General features: G+C 37.5%; 4 protein-coding genes, 2 long non-coding RNA genes and 3 pseudogenes across 6 annotated transcripts; 4 read left to right on the plus strand and 5 right to left on the minus strand.

The window, feature by feature from the left end:
• Positions 3,103-3,896, minus strand: LOC104791375 (protein IQ-DOMAIN 31-like). Its single transcript, XM_010517247.2, has 2 exons — positions 3,465-3,896; positions 3,103-3,369 (listed from the first exon to the last, which is right to left on the minus strand). The coding sequence occupies exons 1-2, from the start codon at positions 3,624-3,626 to the stop codon at positions 3,211-3,213; spliced, it is 321 nt and encodes a 106-aa protein (XP_010515549.1). The 5' UTR covers positions 3,627-3,896; the 3' UTR covers positions 3,103-3,210.
• On the plus strand, positions 5,188-7,814 carry LOC104791376 (protein S-acyltransferase 10-like). Its single transcript, XM_010517248.1, has 11 exons — positions 5,188-5,491; positions 5,591-5,705; positions 5,798-5,872; positions 5,958-6,032; positions 6,338-6,469; positions 6,566-6,599; positions 6,712-6,821; positions 6,932-7,015; positions 7,122-7,205; positions 7,298-7,363; positions 7,499-7,814. Exons 1-11 carry the CDS (start codon positions 5,407-5,409, stop codon positions 7,662-7,664), a joined length of 1,026 nt encoding a protein of 341 aa, XP_010515550.1. The 5' UTR covers positions 5,188-5,406; the 3' UTR covers positions 7,665-7,814.
• Positions 7,732-8,687, minus strand: LOC104699071. The gene has a single exon (XM_010414420.2). It carries the CDS (start codon positions 8,633-8,635, stop codon positions 7,802-7,804), a length of 834 nt encoding a protein of 277 aa, XP_010412722.1. The 5' UTR covers positions 8,636-8,687; the 3' UTR covers positions 7,732-7,801.
• On the minus strand, positions 11,055-12,026 carry LOC104791377 (annotated as a pseudogene).
• Positions 14,042-16,086, plus strand: LOC104791378 (annotated as a pseudogene).
• On the plus strand, positions 16,175-18,989 carry LOC104791380 (annotated as a pseudogene).
• Positions 18,148-19,851, plus strand: LOC104791379 (protein STRICTOSIDINE SYNTHASE-LIKE 7). Its single transcript, XM_010517249.1, has 5 exons — positions 18,148-18,595; positions 18,678-18,988; positions 19,079-19,133; positions 19,203-19,277; positions 19,374-19,851. The coding sequence occupies exons 1-5, from the start codon at positions 18,197-18,199 to the stop codon at positions 19,653-19,655; spliced, it is 1,122 nt and encodes a 373-aa protein (XP_010515551.1). The 5' UTR covers positions 18,148-18,196; the 3' UTR covers positions 19,656-19,851.
• On the minus strand, positions 20,089-21,049 carry LOC109125301. Its single transcript, XR_002032565.1, has 2 exons — positions 20,786-21,049; positions 20,089-20,261 (listed from the first exon to the last, which is right to left on the minus strand). It is a non-coding gene; the product is annotated as an uncharacterized LOC109125301 (long non-coding RNA).
• Positions 22,483-23,429, minus strand: LOC109125302. Its single transcript, XR_002032566.1, has 2 exons — positions 23,166-23,429; positions 22,483-22,655 (listed from the first exon to the last, which is right to left on the minus strand). It is a non-coding gene; the product is annotated as an uncharacterized LOC109125302 (long non-coding RNA).

A 24,218-nucleotide genomic window follows, 5' to 3' on the forward strand; every position in this document is an offset into this window, starting at 1 on the left:
ACTCTTGTTGGTATAAGAATGTATAATTTTAACGTGAAAGCCACACACTACTGACGTTTGGAACTCATTCCAGTAATTATTAATTTTTATTTATTCTGCGAAACTTTGTGTAACGATGTAATTGTTGTTGATGATGAATGAATATGAATGTAGGCCTTCTTCCGTCATGTATTTTGTATTTTTATTTTACTATACAGAGGTGCTTGAAAGTGATTTGTATTCTAAATATGTGAATGAAGCCAAGAATCAGTTTATAATGAAATCTCAATTCTGCAATAGACATGACTACAGATCATCATCATCCTTCAGAATACATATGTTCCCGCTTCAGGTTTCCCCATTTTTACACTCTAGAACTTGCACCTTATCAGGTTGTAACTTCTGCTCCTGTCGAGAAAATTCTAAACATGTGGCGACATTATATGCATTGATTCACCGTAAGAAGCCATACATGTTGCACGTTTTTGTCAGTTTACTCTAAAAAGAAGTTGTTAAATTCGCTTATCCCTTTAATTGTAGCTTATTCTGTTCTACTTGTTCTGATGGCAAGTTAAAGCTTTATATCTAAGGAGCTTAAAGTAAACTAATGAGACATTGACATCAGTTTACTTATGTAGGCATTTACTTTTCCTTTTGGTTTTGGCGATGGAGAAACCTAGGTACGCTGTAGATCATGTTCTGCAGCCATATAGAGAGAAAGGTGGCCCGAAAACTCGGCGTGAGTACTATTAGCTTCTTGTACATATTAGTAGCTTAGTGTTATTTTTAATGCAACAACACTGGTATCAAGCTACTCAATGGTAACGAATCATAAAGTGAACTATTGTAAAACAGTGATCTAGAGATATGATTTGATTTTGTAAGTCAAGAAAATATAATTGGGTAGAGAGAGAGAGAGAGAGAGATAAAGTGTGTCTTCTGCATAAAATTTATGGCAATGGTGGACCGGAGGGGTTAATGTAGTAGCATGAGAGAGAGAAGTAAATAAGGGTGCAAAAGTTTTTGCCTTCCCACCAGTCCTAACCAGACAAAAAAGGGTGTTCGTTTTAAACAACAAGCTCTGCTGTTACAATGTGACATTAAAACTGCGAATCTTTTCTCTTGAGAATCATCAATGGAGAGAGAGAGAGAGAGTGAAGGGTCATATTAGGGTTCATAACTTGCTTAAGGGGTTGTAAAAAGCAGAGGAAAGAGGGGGACCTAGAAAGAAAAGATAAAAAAGCAGTAAGAGACTATTAAATGTTGCAGGCAGGCCAGCCAGTGTCCCCTCTCTTCTGCGAGATTCCCTCAAAATTTATTACAAAAGCATCTTCATCGATGTTCTTTTAATTCTTCCTCAAAATCCTTTTTTTTTCGTTTTTTCTTTTGAATTTTGTTATGAACCTCCTCAAGATAGAAAGACAGAGGAGGAGACAAAGGAGTATAGGTTCTCATTGCATAGCCAATTTAGTTTTGAACGATGGATATATGAAGTATGAAGAGAGAGAGAGAGAAGAGAGTGAAGTAGGGAGTAAAGAGGGTGAGCCAGCTTTTTGTGCTTTGGTAGTAGATGAGGTTTTAATGCTCCATACCTTCCATTTCCTTCTCTCATACCCTAATTTAATTCCTCTCTCCCTTTATAACTCCCCCACAGACATTCTCACTTCTCCTCCTCACACTTCACATCAAACTAACACACTTCTTTCTTAGTTTTTTTTCTATTCATTTTACAAAGATGGCTTCCTTTGATGATCAACACTTAAGCATGATAGAGTCCCTTTGATATTGGCCTGGTTCACTCAGATCTTCGTGAACACCACGCACGTACATTCTATAGATTATCTGATTGAGCCGCGCCAATATCTCAGTGCTCTCTCGTAACTCTCTCTTTTGGACTTTGTCATCTTGTTGGTAGATCGACCTATATGATTTTTGCTTATCTTTGTTGATTCTTTAAGGTGACTGATCTTGCTTATAACTTTCAGATTCATAAAAATCAGACAAAGCAGTGCGTCTCAAAGGAAGCCTTTCCCTTTCTTCTTTTCCAAGGTACCTATCCAAATACTCTATATACGGATCTTTGTAGAATGTGTATATTGTCTACTACTTACTCATCATAATTTTGAGACAGAATGTGTCAGCAAAAGTGATATTGTTTATTAGTACAAATGCAGGGTGTTAGAGAGTTAGCTAGTAAGTACATATACAACAAAGTCACAAACCGGTGAATTAAGTAGAAAGGACAATGATGTATAAATGTCACAATCACAAGAGGTTTTTTGAAAAGAAAAAACAAAGAAAAAAACAGGGCAAAAAGCAGAGAAGAGAATCAATGGGAGAGAAGCTGACGAGCACGAACCCTAACCTGCAAACGAGCAAGANAGGGAGTAAAGAGGGTGAGCCAGCTTTTTTGGTGCTTTGGTAGTAGATGAGGTTTTAATGCTCCATACCTTCCATTTCCTTCTCTCATACCCTAATTTAATTCCTCTCTCCCTTTATAACTCCCCCACAGACATTCTCACTTCTCCTCCTCACACTTCACATCAAACTAACACACTTCTTTCTTAGTTTTTTTTCTATTCATTTTACAAAGATGGCTTCCTTTGATGATCAACACTTAAGCATGATAGAGTCCCTTTGATATTGGCCTGGTTCACTCAGATCTTCGTGAACACCACGCACGTACATTCTATAGATTATCTGATTGAGCCGCGCCAATATCTCAGTGCTCTCTCGTACCTCTCTCTTTTGGACTTTGTCATCTTGTTGTAGATCGACATTGTATGATTTTTGCTTATGTTTGTTGAAACGGATACGGTTGGTTGTTGTTTTTTTTTTTTTCTGTAATTACCTAGGCGATGTAGACTCTTTAAGGTGACTGATCTTGCTTATAACTTTCAGATTCATAAAAATCAGACAAAACAGTGCCGTCTCAAAGGAAGCCTTTCCCTTTCTTCTTTTCCAAGGTATCTATCCAAATACTCTATATACGGATCTTTGTAGAATGTGTATATTGTCTACTACTTACTCATCATAATTTTGAGACAGAATGTGTCAGCAAAAGTGATCTTGTTTATTAGTACAAATGCAGGGTGTTAGAGAGTTAGCTAGTAAGTACATATATAACAAAGTCACAAACCGGTGAATTAAGTAGAAAGGACAATGATGTATAAATGTCACAATCACAAGAGGTTTTTTGAAAAAAAACAGGGCAAAAAGCAGAGAAGAGAATCAATGGGAGAGAAGCTGACGAGCACGAACCCTAACCTGCAAACGAGCAAGAGCATGCATACAATGTAATGCTATTCGAGCTTGTCTCCTCACAAGCACTCCTCTCGCCACCGCTTGTAACTTGACAAGACTCTTCAATGCTCTAAACGCTCTTCTTGCCTGCGCGCAATGCTCAACCTTTTTTTTAGCTTTTACCAAATTTATAGAGATGAGATATTAAAAGAAATTGAGTTTGTTATATATATATATTTTACCAGGTGACCTCTGAAAAAAGCTTGGATTTTAACAGCGGCAATATCTTCTTGTCGAGTAGTTTCTGGAGCTGATGATGATGAACGAATGATAGTGATTCTGCTGTGAGATCGCCTGAGAAGTTTCCTCCGTACAACGCCAAACAATCGTTTGGAATTGCCCATTCGATGTTGTCTGCTTCCTTCTTTGGTTTGGTTTTAAAAACAGTAAAGGTGAAATTACGTTCAAAGGAAACGTAAAATGTGAATTAAAAAAAAGAGTGAAGACGGTGGCTTTAAGGGAAGGACATGATGTGCTCTCCTCATATCCCCTCTAACTAACGAACGTGCTCGCATGCTCCTCCTCCTCTCTTCCCACTTGATTTCGTTTTCTTTATTACTTCTCAAGAGTCAAAACAGGAGCGTCTTACATGTATCATCGAATTTATAGATAATATATGTCACAAATGAATCACAATATTTAAGAAAAATGTCTTTTGCCAATTTTGTACCCAAAAAGAAAAGAAAAATGTCATTGGTATATATTATACTAGTAGTACTTACTCTATAAGTATAACACCAATGACCCACCCTACTACAACTATACCAAACAATACATCATACTCTTTTTTTTGTTAAAAGGTATTCAATTTATAAAATATAATGTCCAATGAGCTATTTCCGGAATAGGCCCATACAAAAATTCCAAGAGGTCCAACTCATTTACATCTAACCAAATTAAACCGATGAAAAAACAAAACCGGTCGGGTTCACGTACAAGACTAAACCGGGGACCGTGAAACCCTAATCTACAAACAAAAAACTCGTTTGCAGCCGCCGTCCACATATGCGGATACTCAACCAGAATAGGACCTCCGGTGAGCCTGGACGATGGTAACCGAACAGAAATGGTAATCCAAGATCCGTTGCCATCCCGCCACCGTAGAACCGTTTTGAGAAGGAGGAAGAGATCTGATCTGTCCTTTGTCGTGGAGGTTTTCATGCTCAGTCGTGAGAGACAGAGAGGTAGCAGGGAGTAGATAAGAAGACCTTCGACGGTGGCTTAGCTTCGCCGGATCGGAGACTACCTCCCCTATCATAACCGATCCCGTGAAACCTCCAGAATCTCTGGTCTCCTGATCTATCTACTTTCTTCTCTCGTTCCTCGCCGTGAATCTCCCTCTTCCACTCCGCGTAGCAACATCTCCGATAGAGCTCTTACCATCAGCATCTCGCAGATTCTTCTCCTCTCTACTGCTCCCTTGATTTCGTCTAACAGCTTCGCCGGGAAGATGCAATGAGTCGCGAATAAAGAACCATGGGCCGAGGGGTCCTCACCGTCATCGGAATCATACTCTTCTAACAACGTTCTTTGATCATCACTTTATCTAATTCAATTTAGACTTTGAGAATGTAATCACACATCGATTGCTCATTATTATGCTAAGTTTGGGTCTTTTGACCCGCGGATAAGCGCAATTATGGTTACATCCAGCTCTTGTTGACTGTGATAAACCATAAGTGGACATATATCCCAAAATCTTCTAACATACCAAGTCCATTACACCTTCTATTAAGTTGGAAAAAAAAAAAAAAAAAAACCTTACAAACACTCTTAGGCCCGAGGTTATTATTGGGCCTAAGTTTACAAAAAGGCCCAACTAAAGACAGTCAGTCTGTCACTTCCTTCCCTACCTTTTGTCATCTCCTTGCCACTAAACAGTAATTAAATTAGTCATTAGGCAAATAATATGTGTAATTAAATCTCTCTCTCTCTCTCTCTCTCTCTCTATCGCTTCTTCATAAACTATCTTCTTCAAAGATTGCATTTTTTTTTTTTGTTGTTGTTGAAGATCTTCTTTTTGGCTTCTTCTTGCGCGATTTCTAATTTCACTGTCTCTTCTCTCCAATTCCGCCCACAAATGTTTGCTTGAGAAGGAAAGACAAAAAAGGAGAGTCAAAAACGATGGGCGTATGTTGCCCATTCCTTCAACCGTGGGATCGAGCTCGTGACCAATTCTTCATCAACCTTCCTTGTCTCTCCGATCCTGGTTTTACCCCAATTCCCTCTCTTTTGTTTTTAACGATCCGTGTTTCTGATTTCTGTAAACTAATTTTGTTTATTTGCTTCTTCCATCTAACCACACCAGTTCGAAGATCTTCTCTGCTTCTGAAATTGGCACTAGTGTTGCTCCACCTCGTCTTTATCGCCTTTCTCTTCTTTTTCGATGCAGAGTTTCTCGAGAAAACTAAGCGAGATCCATGGTATCATCTCCTTCCTTCCTTCTTCTTCAATCACTCCAAAACATTCTTCTTCTATTTAGAGAGCTTAATATCGTGGTTCTGCTCTCTGACAGGTACATGGCTTCTTATTTCTTTCTGTTTTCTGTAACGCTTCTGCAGTATTTTGTAACTTCTGGCTCTTCACCTGGGTATGTATATCTAAATAAATGTGTTTCATTTTTGATTCTGCAACTGAAAAATTTTGACTTTCTTTTTTTGTTTTGTCTTTGTTAGGTATGTTGTTGATGCAATGAGGGATGTTTGTGAGACTAGTGCAATGTACAGAAGCCCACCTACCACCACCTCAATGTAAGACTTGTTATTTTGTTCTTGTCCTCGCATGCTCTTTTTTGAATTTGATGGAACAAGTGTGAATAGACACTGGGGTTGTCTGTATTTAAAGGAGAGTGATGATAAAGTAAGTGAGGGTCTTTTGACCATTTGGTTAGTAGTAGTGGGAGCCTTTTTGCTTGGGGTTCTTGATTTTGATTCTGATTCTGAAATATAAGAAATGCAGTTTCGTTACTTGATTCTTATCAAAAAGTGATGGAATTGAATTCTACTTAACTGTGTCTCACTGTTGTGTTTATGCTTTTATTATTATTTAAGCGAAGACAACATGCTTCCAGAAAAAGTGAGAGCTTAGTAGTTACTGTGGAAGGAGGATCAGCCTCAAGTGTCAGAAGGCCTCCAACGCCTTGGGGGAAGTTAGTTGTCGACTTGTACCCTCCAGGAACCTCCATAAGGTACATATAAACTGTGTGAATCCTGAAGAATCAGCTTATAACTAAGAACAATTAGTAGAAAGGAGTGTACTGAATTGTTCCGTTTGTAACTTGCAGAAATTTAACATGCGGCTATTGTCATGTGGAGCAGGTAACATTTGAATCAATTGGCCACTGTAGTTGTTCGTTCAGCTTGTTTTTTACCTGTTAATTCAAGTTTCTCCTCCCTTAATCTTTCTCTCAAAACACATAATGCTTTGCAGCCTCCACGAACCAAACATTGTCATGATTGTGATCGATGTGTTCTTCAGTTTGATCATCACTGTGTTTGGTTAGGAACATGTATAGGCCAGAAAAACCATTGTAAATTCTGGTAAGCCTGCAAAATCTGAACCAGTACTGTTACATTGTTCAATAACTCGTACAGTTATGCATAAGAATTTTTGGTTTTGAAACCCCGTTAATACGTTTCTGTGATATCAGGTGGTACATCTGTGAAGAGACAACTCTATGCATCTGGACGCTCATCATGTACGTTGACTACCTGAGTAATGTAACAAAACCTTGGTATGATACTTTCTCATCTCCCTTCCGTGTTTTGTCCAATTTCTTCTCAGGCCCTTTAGCCACTCCAACTAATTAAATCATGAATTTTAAATGGAAATGTGAACAGGTGGAAGAATGCTATTATCATACTGCTGCTTGTCATATTGTCGATGTCCTTGATTTTTGTGATGCTTTTATTGATTTTTCACAGGTGGGTATACATTTTTTGTGTTATTTTTCACAATCTCATATCTTTCTGTTTTTTTTTTATTGTTTAACTGTTGCAATACTGATTTCTTACAGCTACCTAATTCTGACAAATCAAAGCACCTATGAACTTGTGAGACGAAGACGTATTCCATACATGAGGTATTCAACCCTTTTTCTATCACCTAGTAATGATAATCAGGTTGTTTAACAAAAAATAAAACGAGAAAAATTGGCTCTTCTAGTTACTTTAGGGATTGGTTTGTTTGTGTGATACTAAAGCTGTTGGTTATTCAGGAATATTCCGGAACGAGTGCATCCTTTTAGCAAAGGAATTCGGAGGAACGTATACAACATCTGTTGCGGAAACCATAATCTAGACTCACTTCCTACTGCGTTTGAACTCGAGGATAGATCAAGACCTTATACTTGCATCGATATGTTGAAATGTCGCTGCTGCTAAGTTTTTTTTATATATATAGTTTTATACAGTACAATTACCTCCATTGTTTCAGTGTCCAAAATCTATGTAAGGTAACATGTTTCCTCTAAAATTTGGATGATGTTGTATCCATACATGGAATCCTATTAATGAGTTAATCATAAATGCATAGAGAGTATGTTCAATAGTGAAACTCTAGCTTGGATCATACGCCTGTACAATCTTTCAAGGGACTCCTCCAGATCTTCAACTGCAACATATACGTTATCCAAGTTGGTCATCATAGACTTGATCCGATCCTTCTTTATCTCTTCTGCCAAGCTGAATCTTCGCAGTTCTTCATCCATCATCTGGAATTCGTTTCTGTGTCCAGTCCGAACTTGACCACTTGTACTAGCAACGTTCTTGATCACCAGTTTGGTTACCAAGGCCCATTTGGAAAGCCTGGGATTTGGTACAGCTGTAGATAGGGACAACAAGACTGTCCTAAAGGAACGGCATGTTTGGGAGCAAACTTGTTGGAGCAGTGTGATCAAGGGATGAGAGGACTCCGTGGAGGAAAGGCCGGTTTGTTTGAGCAACAAGAGTAGCTTAGTAATGTCCTTGTGAACAGATTTCCTAGAGCGTATAAAGGCTTTGACGTGGCAGCGTATGGTAGAATCTCCACTGTGTCTCTTCCGCCTGAAAGCAGAACGGAGGTCGCGGAGGCCATCCTTGATACGGCAAGTGATGTCTCTTAGCTTGGAACACAAATCAAGGTGTAAAAGGGAGAGATCAAGAAGGTTGGTGAAGAAAGAGTGATGAGGGAGTAGTAGTGAAGAAGGTGAGTCGTTGAAGAGATGAGAGACAGAGTCGTAGAGATGTGAGAGAAGCGAGAGACTGTTGTTATTATCAGCAGGAAGCTTATTGAGGAGTTGCAGAATCTGGTTGAGACCATGTGGGTGTATCCGAGCTGGCAAGCTACAAGACCGGACGTGGTAAGAAGTAGCCATTGATGATGGTTTTTTTTTTTTTTTTTTTTTTTTTTTTTTTTTTTTTTTNTTTGAGATGGAGAGAGAGCTTTAGCTAGAAAGAAGTTGAGTATATATATAGAGGAAGAGATGTAGAAAGGTCAAATGAAATAGGAGTAAGGGTTATGAAAGTAAAAGCCACGTGAAGGGGATAATGTTACCATTGTTCCATCAAAACCCACTTCATGTTCTTTTTTATGCCTTACTCTCACTTAATTTATGATATTGACAGAGATGTCATTAGAGTTCGCTCAATATGTACCTAATGTGCTAATTTCATGTCTTTGTATATATTTAGAACTATTTTTTTATCCTTTGTTGAAGGAACAAATAATGTGATGTGCACCCACTTAGATCTTTGATTAGGCGAGAAGAATCAAAGTTAAGATCTTTTGTCATGCATCTCCTCAACTTTGGGCACTCGTAAACACCGTCATGCATGGATATGGTGATTTTTTCTAATTACTTAATTAGTGAGCATATCTTCTCTCTTATTTGTGTGATCAAAGGAAGATATAACACATCATCTAAACACCAAATAATTTTACATTGAAAATGATTGATGAAAAGATGGTGGTTGGATAATACTAAATATGGGACCGTGTGCACGAGTGTCTTGTTGAAAACTTCCAGAGGAAACGATATCAATATATACACATATTAATAATCAAATCACAATCAAGCACCGCTTTCCTTTTCTTAACTAACCTGAATTCATGAACTTGACTTGTCTCTATCAAAGTACAGCCTGCAACTACACATCTCTCATCTCTAATTAGATTACATATTCCAAATATCTCTACTCTTGTAAAATATCTAGCTACTACTCCTAACTATTAGGCTTTACATAATAATATCTCCCGTGTCTTATATGCAACTTTATTTGGTGTACAAGAAGATATTTCATTTGAGATATTTTGTTCGATGCCATGCAATCAAGTTCTTGGTTTATACGTGTATAACGAATTAAACTCCATGCACACTAGCCAACTAACTTTTATCCCTTGTTTTACATATTCAACCACTATAATAACAAAGAAATATGTAGAATAAGTTGACACTAAGGTATCATCGAGCGACGTTGTAAAAACCGACAACCCTAAGTTTAGGTATTGCAAGTTAAACGACGGTAGACAAGAAAAAAGTTGGGCCATGTGAAGTCACGTTACTCTTGGATGGACCCTTCATTTACATAAAAATGGCAAAACTATTAGCATTACACTTGTTTCTCATTATTGTTTTGTTTGGGGTTTTGTCATTTTGTGTAATTATTGTGCCACCCAATTGCCATAATTAGTGAGCCAATGCCCCCATCACCTCACCTCTCTATTGCCTTCTCTTTCTCTACTGTCTCTTCCTTTCTTCTTCAGTTCTTCTCCAACTTCAATAAAATATCAACAATATGATATCATGATATTATGATAGAAAATTAAAGAGGTATGAAGAAGCCAAATGCTTTTGTTTCATGCCCCCATTTTTTTTTTTTGTTTGTTTATTATTATGCTCCATGTTTTCTCTTATGTATTTGGGTGATAGAAAAGAAAGACCGAACTTTTGATATATATATGCCCATTCTTTTCTTAGTAAGAAAGATGAGTAAAAGCCATGATTCCAACTATAATATAATTGTGTACCTCCATTTGATACTAAATGCCGTTTAAGAAACTTTTATTTAACATTTTCAATTGATTCCTACAAATTCAAGATCTTGATTAGGGAAAAATAAATATAATGTACTAATATAAGATAAATACATACTATTAATTAATCGTAAAATATGACATCTATAATGAGACATAAAATATAATTTTGTATTGAAATGTGTTAGTTGTTTATATTTATTACTAGTGTTTATATTGTTTATAACTTATACATGCATCTTATTAGTGAAAACAATATTGCCAACCAGGTTGCAAAAAAATGATTTATTTATAGTTTTTGTTATACTTTTCAAAATATTCTAGATTTATTATTGGCTTATGATTACTTAGAAGAAGAGTACAATATAAAATTGGAATGGGGTCGGCCTCGTAGCAGCCTTGTACAGTTGCCTGTGTATCGCTGTGTGGGGACAAGAAGAATCAAAGATCCACTCCTCTCTCTTTTTTTTAAAAAAAAATCATTAACAAATGAAGGGGTTAACTAAATCACTAGCCCATCCGTAATTAAAGATCTTGATCATGTTTATGACGACTTTATCATCATTGGTTGTATCAAAACTCAATTATTAAAAAAATAATGTGCACGGGGGAGGATACTTCTACGCCAATGGTAGACTGACGCATCATCAATATTTTCTCATAACATGTAAATGTACGGACACAAATCTAACAAAGTTCTTATCGTACCTTCCTTAACTTTGTTCTGTTGAGTTTCTTAAGCATTTAAAAGTGTCTGATTATTGTAGCTAAATGATTTGCTGATTTACAAATACAAAGGATCCATTAATTTCTTCATTATAAGAATCTGTATGTATTACTATTTGTGTATTGTGTACAATTAGAGACTAACTAACAAAACTAGGAGTGTGTTGTAAGAGTGTTAAGCAAATAAACTCTATATTGGACGAGTGACTTGAAAAGAGAATCAAGTGCAGCTTCAAGTCCTTCTGTTCTCTCTTCTAATCTCTCTAACATCTTCTTCATTTCCTTGGAGTTATCCCCATCTGACCGTAGAATCACATCCACGTTATGCAACTCGCTCATCTCTGACGATGATGATCGATGATGACCACCACCGATCAGCTTGGAGACGAATTTAAGAGAACATGTCTTTGTCTTCGTGGCGGATGTAGTAGACAGAAACATGAAAAGAGAGCGGAAGATGGAGACAGCGAGCTCGGTGGTCTCAGAGCCTTCCAACTTCTTGAGGCCATGAAGAAGCTTGTTAGTCTCTTTCTTGGTCTTCTTCCTGAAGGCAAAGTATTCTTTGATCTGGACTTCCATGGATTTGTCTTTTCTCCTGAGTGCAGATTGAAGGCTAAGGAGATGCTCTCTGAGTGTAAGGATTAGGTTTCTCAGGGCGTCGCAGGAGTCTAGTAACGTGGCTGACACGTCAAGAGAACGTTCAGCTTGAGATGTGGGAAGAGAGTGATTGAGTTGGTTAAGGGAATGGTAAAGCTCAGAGAGGTTAAGCAATGAGACTTGAAGAGATTGAGAATCAGATGAGTTTTGGAAGAGATGAATTTGAGTGAGAGCAGCTTGAAACTTAGCAGAAGGATGGTGAATTCTTGATGGAAGACTTATAGATCTAATAGGCATTTGGAGTTTGGTTTCAGGAAATGCCATGTTTCTTGATTCTTCTGCTGAAGAAAACGAAAGATGAGAAGTTGAGTATATATATGAATGCGAGTGAAGGCATGTGCGTTAAACATGGGATATTATATTTATTAAATATATAAACAGTGACTGTTTCGTCAAGCCACGATGCACATGGAGGGTGGTGAAGGAAGCTTTCAATGCTCTGTTTTGAACGTGAAACAAATTCTAGAGGACCATAGATAGAGCCATAACTAGATGTTGCCTTTGTGATTCCCATTTGGATAGCCGGAGAGAGTGGGCTTGTCAGATGGAAGAGACATGGAAACATTTGTCGCAGAGACCATTATCAGATTTCAACTCGTTCTTGTTTCATCCAATTGTCAAGTTTTGTCTCTTATTATCTATTCACCATTGGTTCCCGTAACGGTTATGAAGTGGAAAAAGATGTCACAGCACTATAAAAGATACAATACAAAAAAAATAGTATTGTTTTACATTTGCAATGAAATAAATTAAAATGAATTCCAATTTTATTCTTATAAAGTGCGTTTTATTACGTCAAATATATAGAGAAATTTGCAGAGAGTTAAGTTACGTTACTTGGAAAACAACATATTGTATTGATAATTTTTTAAAAATGTCGTCTTAATTTGTGTGAAAAAAACAATTATAGAATGACACTTAATTAATTTAAAATCGACAAAAAAATATTATATTATGAATGATCCTAATCATGATTGTTTATACCACAACTGTACATACTATAATTTAATGTTGATTAGAATTTAGGAGGGCGGTTCAATGTTTTATGCGCCTTAATAATGGACGTTTTATTATAAAGTTTTATAAAAATTTGATTGCAAAGGCTGTCACTAGATTCGTGATCAATTGGAAACATTGTAGAGTGAGAGGGACAAGATTATGAATTAAGATAATGGTCTGTCTCCGTTACCAGAGTTATGCTTATATGATAAATTTGTTTATTTAGGAAACAAAAAAAGTATCATAGTGGATCGTATGTATACGATATAATGCAAAATCACGGGACGATGTAATGTACGGGGAAATCTTAAAACTAGTACGTCTCCGACAAGAGATCTGCATGGAATTTGATACATTGAACCTCTCGTCTCAAAGTGTTAATATCACACATCCTTCTCTGTCAAAGCCGCTGTTTGCGTAAAACTCAACTGAAACGTATGTATATCCAACAAAATATAGGGGCTGTTGGAAAATATAGTTATAAACTCCACGAACTTGTACTATCGAATGGACCACACGCATACTCTGGTCGGATCAAGAACTAGAGAGATTTGTAACGTATTCTCCCATTTTACATGGTAAATTTACAAAGTAGAGATTCTTGCTCGAAAATCGAAATTTTCTTCTCGATGAGAAATGAGGTGAGTGTATAGGAACATACCTGTTCATGAGAAATGAATTAAATCGGTCATACAGGTCTGAAACAATCATGAAGAAGAGGAATATGTAGCAACATCATCGAAATTTAATTTATTAGCATCTATCTAATCAGGTTTACAGAATACAACTAGACCTACTTTAATGTTGATTATAAAATTTAGGAGGGAGTGCTGTTCAATGTTTTGTCCCCTCATTCACCAAAGACGTCTTATCAATTATAACTTTTTTTTTTAATTTATCGTTCGATTGAGTGCTTCAAGGCTGCCATTGGATTCATAGTTCATATGATCAATTGAAAGCATTGTTGAGAGAGAGAGACAAGATTATAAATCAATATCATGGCTTGTCGCCGTTTTAAAAAATTGTTATGGCTGTATATATAAAACTTGTTTATATAGAAAAAATAGATCATGTACGGGTAACTTTTATTATTGTACGTTTCAGACAAAAGATCTTCATAAAATTTGATACATTGAACCTCATCTCAACGTCAATCTCCACCACATAAAAGAAAAAAAAAAAAAACTACTCATTCAGAGAATGGGTTTGATAATGTAGGCCCAAATATTACTCTTTGTTTTAACGGTCAAGAGAAAACGGGTCCATATAATCAATATTGGGCCAATGTTAAAGCCCATAAGATTAGACTAATCGAACGGTGGTTATTTTAGTTACGTAACAATTACATACACTACTATCAATGAAACGTGATCTTGATTCTTGAACCACTTCAAGATTTCAGTGTTACATTGTTTTTATTTCCACAAACAAACCCAATCCATCTACAATGCTTGTGTTCTTCTCCATCTTCGTCCCCTTCCTCATCTCCATCGTTCTCTACCAACTCGACTCATTCGACCCGGTTCATTTTCCCGCTGACTCACTCATCTCCTCTGCTTCCTCAATCCCATCGCTTATAAATGACAGATTTCTCACCGGAGCTGAGTTTATCGGCGTTGGTCGTCTCAATAGCCCTGAAGATATCGCTTACCATAAGGACTCTAATCTCATCTACACTGGTTGTGCAGATGGATGGGTGAAACGAGTCAAGGTCCACGACCCGGATTAATGACTCTGTTGTTGAGGATTGGATCAATACAGGAGGTAGACCACTCGGTATTGCTTTTGGACTCCACGGTGAAGTCATTGTCGCAGACGCAAACAAGGTTTTTGGGGATAGTTAATGTGGAGAAAAGATCCCACATCTGATAGTGATAGATGTGAAGGGATTTGAGTAATATATAACGGGTTAAGGCCTCTCCACTCATTGCCAATTGGTTTTGAGTTGGAAGCCCATAGTAAAGCCCGAGTTTAACATGGTATCAGAGCCTACACACGTTGGCCCGTTAATTAATCCGGCCCGATCAGAGGCCCGATCACCCCATTAATTGATGGCCCGAAAGAAGGCCCAATTCCATCGAGATAGCTAAATAAAGAGCATTATCTCGAGGGGGCGTGATGGATTCTGTCGAGATTAACGGCTAGAATAGCCATTATCTCGAGGGGGCGTGTGGAGAAAAAATCCCACATCTGATAGTGATAGATGTGAAGGGACTTGAGTAATATATAACGGGTTAAAGCCTCTCCACTCATTGCTAATTGGTTTTGAGTTGGAAGCCCATAGTAAAGCCCGAGTTTGACAGTTAATAACCTGAAATCGAATTTTTGAAAAAATCGAAACTCAGGTGAGTTTGTTTGTGTGTGTTTAGGGATTGTTGAACATAAGTGATGACGGGAAGAAGACGGAACTGTTGACGGATGAAGCGGAAGGAGTTGGATTTAAGCTGACGGATGCAGTCGTTGTTGCAGATAATGGCGTTTTGTATTTCACTGATGCTACTTATAAGTACAATATCCATCAGTTTATCTTTGATTTCTTGGAAGGCAAACCACATGGCCGTCTCATTAGATTTGATCCTACCACACGTGTTACACGTGTCCTCGTCAAAGACCTCTACTTTGCTAATGGCGTATCCTTGTCTCCTGATCAAACCCATCTCGTCTTTTGCGAAACCGTCATGTATGTGTGTTGAATTAGCTAAGTTTCTTACTCAAAAATCATTTGGTAATTATGAGTTGATTTATCGATATCTCTGTTTATATAGGAGAAGATGTAGCAAGTATTACATCAATGAGTATCGTGTGGAAGTTTTTATTCAAGGCTTACCAGGTTATCCAGATAACATTCGGTATGACGGAGATGGACATTACTGGATTGCATTGATTTCGGTAATTTATACAAATTTTGAAATATTTTCTTTTATAGTTTTTGTTTGTATCATCTTGTTTTGATAAATGTGATGTGAAAAAACAGGAAGTAACAACACCGTGGAAGCTCTCGATGAAATACACTTTCTTAAGGAAAATCATAGCCATAGCGGCAAAGTATAGCGTGGAACTACTGTTTATAAAGAACGCAGGCGTTATGCAGGTGGATTTGGAAGGGAATCCCATCGCATTGTACCATGATCACCCATTCTCTCACATAACAAGCGGAGTCAAGATTGGGAACCATCTCTATAGTGGGAATCTTTTGCATTCCTACATTACAAGACTCGATCTCTTGAAATATCCTGCACAAAAGAAGCTATGATGATTACATCCAAGTACATCATGTTTATAAGGAATAAGCAACTTTTAAAATTTTAGGAGTATTCACATCACATGTCACAAAATGTAAAATCATCGTCCTCTCTCTCTGCTATTAGTAGCGTGAAACAGTATATACAAAAACCCATACAAAAAAAAAAAGAAAAAAAGTTCTACACATTCGAAACCGGGCCTGACGACATAGGCCCAAATATTAGTTAAAAGCCTACGAGATTTCAAACAGAATGGTTAACGTAAACGGACCGTACTAACTACTACGTAACACGGAACAGAGTAGTCAACGATTCCAGATTTCTCAACAACGATTTGATCAGCCATCATCAACGTGTTTTGAGATATTTCTATAACTACTCCAAAATTTGGTGTTTTCTTCTTCTTCCACCAATTTTGTCAACAAATAACCCAATCCAATTGCACAATGCCTGCTTTAATCTTCTCCTCTCGGTTTCTCTTCTTCACCGTCACCCTCCCCTTGCTCGTTTCCATCGCTCTCTACCGACTCGACACCTTTGACCCAGCTCATCATCCCGCTGACTCACTTGTCTACTCTACTGCTTCACTCCCGCCGCTTATCAACGACAGATTTCTCACCGGAGCTGAGTTTCTCGGCGTCGGTCTCCTCAATAGCCCCGAAGATATCGCTTACCATGAAGACTCTGGTCTCATCTATACTGGCTGTAGATGGATGGGTGAAGCGAGTCAAGGTCGCCGACTCGGTTTACGACTCAGTCGTTGAGGATTGGGTTAACACCGGAGGTAGACCGCTCGGTATCGCTTTCGGGATCCACGGCGAAGTCATCGTCGCAGACGCTTACAAGGTTTCGTTGCGAATTTTTTTTTTTTCATTTTCGAAATCGGATTTTGAAAAGTCTCAAAACGTAGATTTGTTTTTTGTATGTAAAGGGACTGTTGAATATAAGCGGTGACGGGAAGAAGACGGAATTGTTAACGGACGAAGCTGACGGCGTTAGATTTAAGTTGACGGATGCAGTCGCCGTTTCAGATAACGGCGTTTTGTATTTCACAGATGCTTCGGATAAGTACAATGTCCATCAGTTTATTTTTGATATCTTGGAAGGTAAACCACATGGACGTCTCCTGAGCTACGACCCCACCACACGTCTCACACGTGTGCTACTCAGTGACCTTTACTTCGCTAATGGTGTCTCTTTGTCTCCTGATCAAACCCATCTCATCTTTTGTGAAACCCCCATGTCTCTTTCTCTCTTTCTCTAGTACATCTCTCTCTCTCTATCTGTGTGCAGTAATTGAATCCTCATGATCTCAATTTGTATTTTTTTTTGTTGTTGTTGTGTACAGAAGAAGATGCAGTAAGTATTACATTAATGGAGGGCGTGTGGAGGTGTTCATTCAAGGCTTACCCGGTTATCCAGATAACATTCGGTACGACGGTGATGGGCATTACTGGATTGCAATGCCTTCGGTATGTGTGTCAATTGAAGTCCTTTATTTAGAGTCAGTTAATTGAGTTTGGTGTAGGTGATATGTCTTGGTCATATTCGGTATATGTGTGTGTACTTTCTCATTTGTCTTTGGTTTAGGGAATTGTATATAAACCATCATTAGATTTTAGACCAGAGGACTATAAACCAACTAAATATATGACGATTATGTATCATCTTTTGTTGATCACTGTTGTTATACCCTGCAGGGAGTAACAACGCTGTGGAAGCTTGCGATGAAATACCCGTTCTTGAGGAAAATCACAGCCATAGCGGCCAAATACGGTTACGAACCTATGTTCATGGAGAATGCAGGCGTTATGAAGGTGGATTTGGATGGTAATCCCAACGCATACTACCATGATCAGACACTCTCTCACATAACCACCGGTGTCAAGATTGGGAACTATCTCTATTGTGGAAGTCTCTCGCATTCACACATCATCCGACTCGATCTCCTGAAATATCCTGCACAGAACAAGTAGCTTTGAAACCACAAAAGGTTAAAGTAGCCTTTAAAAATGAATACAAAAAGTTATTAGGCCTGTAATGAATTTAGTTTTAAAAGCCCACGAGGTTTCCACTATCGAAAGGTTTAGTAGTTTACCAAACACAGAAGATTATTGTTGAGTCAACAAATGATCTGCGATCTCATCATCGTCAAACCAACGTGTTTTTAATTGTTTTTTTAATTATAATCTTCTTCGTCATCAATCACACTACAAGTTTTGGCGTGTTTCATCATTATTGTTCCCACACAAACCCCAAACCTGTGTCTGTCTACAACAATGCCTGTCCTCTTCTCCTCTCGTTTTCTCTTCTTCTCCATCATCGTCCCTTTATTTATTTCCATCGCTCTATACAAACTCGACACGTTCGACCCAGCTCCGGTTACTTCAGATGCATTCACTTCCTCTACTACTTCACTCCCGCCGCTTCTCAACGAAAACTTCCGCACCGGAGCTGAGTTCATCGGCTTCGATGTTCTCCATAAACCCGAAGATATCGCCTACCATAAAGACTCTGGTCTCATCTACACCGGCTGCGTAGATGGATGGGTGAAACGAGTCAAGGTCGCCGACTCAGTTAACGACTCGGTCATAGAGAACTGGGTCAACACTGGTAGTAGACCCCTCGGACTCGCTTTCGGACTCCACGGCGAAGTCATTGTAGCAGACGCCTACAAGGTTCGGATTCGGATCTTGATTTTATTACAAAGACTAATCTTAAATCTCAAATCTTAGGTTTGACTTTTTGTTTGTTGTGTAGGGACTGTTGAACATAAGCGGTGACGGGAAGAAGACGGAACTGTTAACGGACGAAGCTGAAGGTTTGAGATTTAACTTGACGGATGCAGTCGTCGTTGCGGATAACGGCGTTTTGTATTTCACAGATGCGTCTTCCAAATACAATCTCCATCAACTAAATCTTGAGATGTTCGAAATGAGACCGTATGGTCGGCTCTTGAGCTATGATCCCACCACACGTGTCACACGTGTTCTTCTCAGAGACCTTTACTTTGCTAATGGCATCACCATTTCCCCTGACCAAACTCATATCATCTTCTGTGAAACTCCCTTGTATGTGCACTTTATTTTATCAGTTTAACACTTTCATTCTAGTTATAAACTGGCAATGAGTTGATTTTTGTTGGTATGAGCATTATACAGGAAAAAATGTAGCAAGTATTACATAGAGGAGGAGCGTGTGGAGGTATNTTCTCAAGCTTTTCCATTCTGATATATCGATATCGAAGAGACGAGAGAGGAGAGACAGAGAAACGATTAAGGAGAGANCCAAGACTTACCAGGTTATGTAGATAACATCCGTTACGATGGAGAGGGACATTACTGGATTGCAATACCTACGGTAAACAACAACTATACAAATCCTTTCTCTTATGTATAACTTAAATGGATTGAGAGGAGCTGTTGTATCATATTTGTTTTGGATTTGTTGTTGTAGGGAGTAACAACCTTGTGGAATATCTCGTTGAAGTACCCTTTCTTAAGGAAACTAGCAGCTATGATGGCTAAGTACGGTGTGGACATTATGTTTATGGTGGATGCAGGGGTTATGCAGGTTGATTTGGATGGTAATCCCATCGCATACTACCATGATCCGAAACTCTCTCACATTGCTACTTGTGACAAGATTGGGAAATATCTCTATTGTGGAAGTCTCATGCATTCTCACATTCTCCGAGTCGATATCCAGAAATATCCTGCACAGAAGAAGCAGCTTTGAAGTATCATGTTTTTTTTTACAAATAAGGAAATTTTCCATTTTAGGATATGAGTATACCACCCACTGTCACAATATGTAAAACTCATCGTCCTCCAGAGAATTAATGATGATGATGATGATGATGATGATGATGATGATAGAATCTATGACATTAGTTCCAAAGCATATTTTTTAGTGTGATTGTGACTTGCGTTGATTTTTCTCTTTTCTTAAAGAATGATTTGTGTCTAAATTAAACTTGATCAGAAGATTATTGTTAAGAAGAGACTTAGAGTATCTCCATCAAAGCATCTTAAAGTAAAGTATCTTAATACAGATTTTATTTTTAATTTTGAAAAAAGTGAAATTAAGAATTTCATAACAAACTTTAATATTTCATAGGTTCATTGAAAGTTGTTAAATTTGAGGTTCTTAAAAATATCTTTCTTAAAAATTTGAGAAATAGAAGAGAGGCCAGTTATATTGAAATTCAAGTGCCAAAACATATAGATTATTACAATGACAACTCATGGTTAATTGTCTTGGATTGATCTGATCATTTCTTTGGATAAGTTTGACGGTTGGTTGGTTGTTGATGGCGCCATCGTAATGACTATGAAATACAAACTAAAGAAGAGAACACAACTAGAATCAGTCTCAGACGACTATGAGAAAGATAGACAGGGAGAGAGATATAATGAACTCTCAAATGCTCAAAACAAAACTATGACATATGCAAAATCCATGCGTCAAACAAACAACAACAAGCTCTTCATAATCGATTTACATGAAACAAACATCATTAGACTCAACTTGTGTTTTTTTCTTCACAGCCAGGACAAGCTTTGCAACATGAGTTCAAAAACACCACTCGAGATAAACCAGATCAATCAGTTCTCAGTTATGATGAATTCAAGAAACACAAGTAAGAATCAGATATTTCCAGTAGGTAATTCTAATTCGATTTCAAAGGTGGTTTGCCAAAAAAGTCACAATTAGTGAATCCTACAATATACTATCCACGAAAAGCCCTGAATCCAGTATCATGTCGATATAAATTCAAGAGGCCAGTTATATTAAAATCCATAAAGCTAATGATTCATATCGATCTACTAATGAAATCAAAGAGATTATGTAAAAGAGATTATTACCTAGAGAAACGATTAAACCAAACAATTCGAGAATTGACCACTTCAATCTCCGATTTGGTGAAGCAAAAACCCTCTCCAATTGATGAACCGCCACCGTCGATAGTGCCGCAGTCGATCGAGATGATGATATCGCCGGTGAAAGACGCTTTGCCCAGTGTTATACATCTTCTCTCAAGCTTTTCCATTCTGATATATCGATATCGAAGAGACGAGAGAGGAGAGACAGAGAAACGATTAAGGAGAGAGAGAGGAGAGCAAAATAAAATCGGGAAAGAAGAAAAAGAAAAAAAAAAAATTTTTTTTACTCGAACCAATCACAAACCAACATACCCATGGTTCGTAATGATCCTAAAACATCTAAGCTAACAATCGATTCTTAGCAAAATTAGATTATTTTTATTATAATTAATCTGCTTTTTTGCTAAGCAATTTGTAAGATATTCACTAAGATGCTTTGATGGAGATACTCTTAGATAAGAATCCGAGTCTAATAAATAATTAAGTAACAACAATCTGTGAAATAGTATCATAATAAATGGTAGGAAGTAGGAATCGAACCGATGACCTGTGAGAATCTAGCTGGCTTGGAAAGGTACATCAGTACATGTGATGTGGTCGCGCACTAATTAGGAGGATTCAGGGAGTCATCAAGACTTGATCCAACGATTAAACGCTAAAAATCATTTGCACGTTCTACGCAAACTCCATAATTTTCAATTTCCTCTTCTTCACAATTTTGTATACGTTTCTCGACGAAGCTTCAGATCTCCCTTTTCCCCAAGCTCAGGTAATCTTCGCGGTTCGCTGTTAGAGATTCTCTTCTCCTTAGCTTTCCCCTTTACGATTTAAGATTTTCCTGTTTAATTTTGTAGTATGGAGGTAGCTGATTCTCGGAACAAATTGCATTCCCGNCTCTTATGTATAACTTAAATGGATTGAGAGGAGCTGTTGTATCATATTTGTTTTGGATTTGTTGTTGTAGGGAGTAACAACCTTGTGGAATATCTCGTTGAAGTACCCTTTCTTAAGGAAACTAGCAGCTATGATGGCTAAGTACGGTGTGGACATTATGTTTATGGTGGATGCAGGGGTTATGCAGGTTGATTTGGATGGTAATCCCATCGCATACTACCATGATCCGAAACTCTCTCACATTGCTACTTGTGACAAGATTGGGAAATATCTCTATTGTGGAAGTCTCATGCATTCTCACATTCTCCGAGTCGATATCCAGAAATATCCTGCACAGAAGAAGCAGCTTTGAAGTATCATGTTTTTTTTTACAAATAAGGAAATTTTCCATTTTAGGATATGAGTATACCACCCACTGTCACAATATGTAAAACTCATCGTCCTCCAGAGAATTAATGATGATGATGATGATGATGATGATGATGATGATAGAATCTATGACATTAGTTCCAAAGCATATTTTTTAGTGTGATTGTGACTTGCGTTGATTTTTCTCTTTTCTTAAAGAATGATTTGTGTCTAAATTAAACTTGATCAGAAGATTATTGTTAAGAAGAGACTTAGAGTATCTCCATCAAAGCATCTTAAAGTAAAGTATCTTAATACAGATTTTATTTTTAATTTTGAAAAAAGTGAAATTAAGAATTTCATAACAAACTTTAATATTTCATAGGTTCATTGAAAGTTGTTAAATTTGAGGTTCTTAAAAATATCTTTCTTAAAAATTTGAGAAATAGAAGAGAGGCCAGTTATATTGAAATTCAAGTGCCAAAACATATAGATTATTACAATGACAACTCATGGTTAATTGTCTTGGATTGATCTGATCATTTCTTTGGATAAGTTTGACGGTTGGTTGGTTGTTGATGGCGCCATCGTAATGACTATGAAATACAAACTAAAGAAGAGAACACAACTAGAATCAGTCTCAGACGACTATGAGAAAGATAGACAGGGAGAGAGATATAATGAACTCTCAAATGCTCAAAACAAAACTATGACATATGCAAAATCCATGCGTCAAACAAACAACAACAAGCTCTTCATAATCGATTTACATGAAACAAACATCATTAGACTCAACTTGTGTTTTTTTCTTCACAGCCAGGACAAGCTTTGCAACATGAGTTCAAAAACACCACTCGAGATAAACCAGATCAATCAGTTCTCAGTTATGATGAATTCAAGAAACACAAGTAAGAATCAGATATTTCCAGTAGGTAATTCTAATTCGATTTCAAAGGTGGTTTGCCAAAAAAGTCACAATTAGTGAATCCTACAATATACTATCCACGAAAAGCCCTGAATCCAGTATCATGTCGATATAAATTCAAGAGGCCAGTTATATTAAAATCCATAAAACTAATGATTCATATCGATCTACTAATGAAATCAAAGAGATTATTACCTAGAGAAACGATTAAACCAAACAATTCGAGAATTGACCACTTCAATCTCCGATTTGGTGAAGCAAAAACCCTCTCCAATTGATGAACCGCCACCGTCGATAGTGCCGCAGTCGATCGAGATGATGATATCGCCGGTGAAAGACGCTTTGCCCAGTGTTATACATCTTTTCTCAAGCTTTTCCATTCTGATATATCGATATCGAAGAGACGAGAGAGGAGAGACAGAGAAACGATTAAGGAGAGAGAGAGGAGAGCAAAATAAAATCGGGAAAGAAGAAAAAGAAAAAAAAAAAATTTTTTTTACTCGAACCAATCACAAACCAACATACCCATGGTTCGTAATGATCCTAAAACATCTAAGCTAACAATCGATTCTTAGCAAAATTAGATTATTTTTATTATAATTAATCTGCTTTTTTGCTAAGCAATTTGTAAGATATTCACTAAGATGCTTTGATGGAGATACTCTTAGATAAGAATCCGAGTCTAATAAATAATTAAGTAACAACAATCTGTGAAATAGTATCATAATAAATGGTAGGAAGTAGGAATCGAACCGATGACCTGTGAGAATCTAGCTGGCTTGGAAAGGTACATCAGTACATGTGATGTGGTCGCGCACTAATTAGGAGGATTCAGGGAGTCATCAAGACTTGATCCAACGATTAAACGCTAAAAATCATTTGCACGTTCTACGCAAACTCCATAATTTTCAATTTCCTCTTCTTCACAATTTTGTATACGTTTCTCGACGAAGCTTCAGATCTCCCTTTTCCCCAAGCTCAGGTAATCTTCGCGGTTCGCTGTTAGAGATTCTCTTCTCCTTAGCTTTCCCCTTTACGATTTAAGATTTTCCTGTTTAATTTTGTAGTATGGAGGTAGCTGATTCTCGGAACAAATTGCATTCCCGGCTACGTTTATGGGAATTTCCCGATCAGTATGTTATCGAGCCAGCTGATGGTTCAGGCGCTCAATGTTTGGATATTAGTCGTCTCGATGCTTCCATGAAGCTCATCGGTTAGTTTTAAATTCTTGATTCGTTTTTTTTTTTT

The sequence above is a fragment of the Camelina sativa genome, chromosome 6 (genome assembly GCF_000633955.1).
Source record: "Camelina sativa cultivar DH55 chromosome 6, Cs, whole genome shotgun sequence".
NCBI classification, from domain to species: Eukaryota; Viridiplantae; Streptophyta; class Magnoliopsida; order Brassicales; family Brassicaceae; genus Camelina; species Camelina sativa.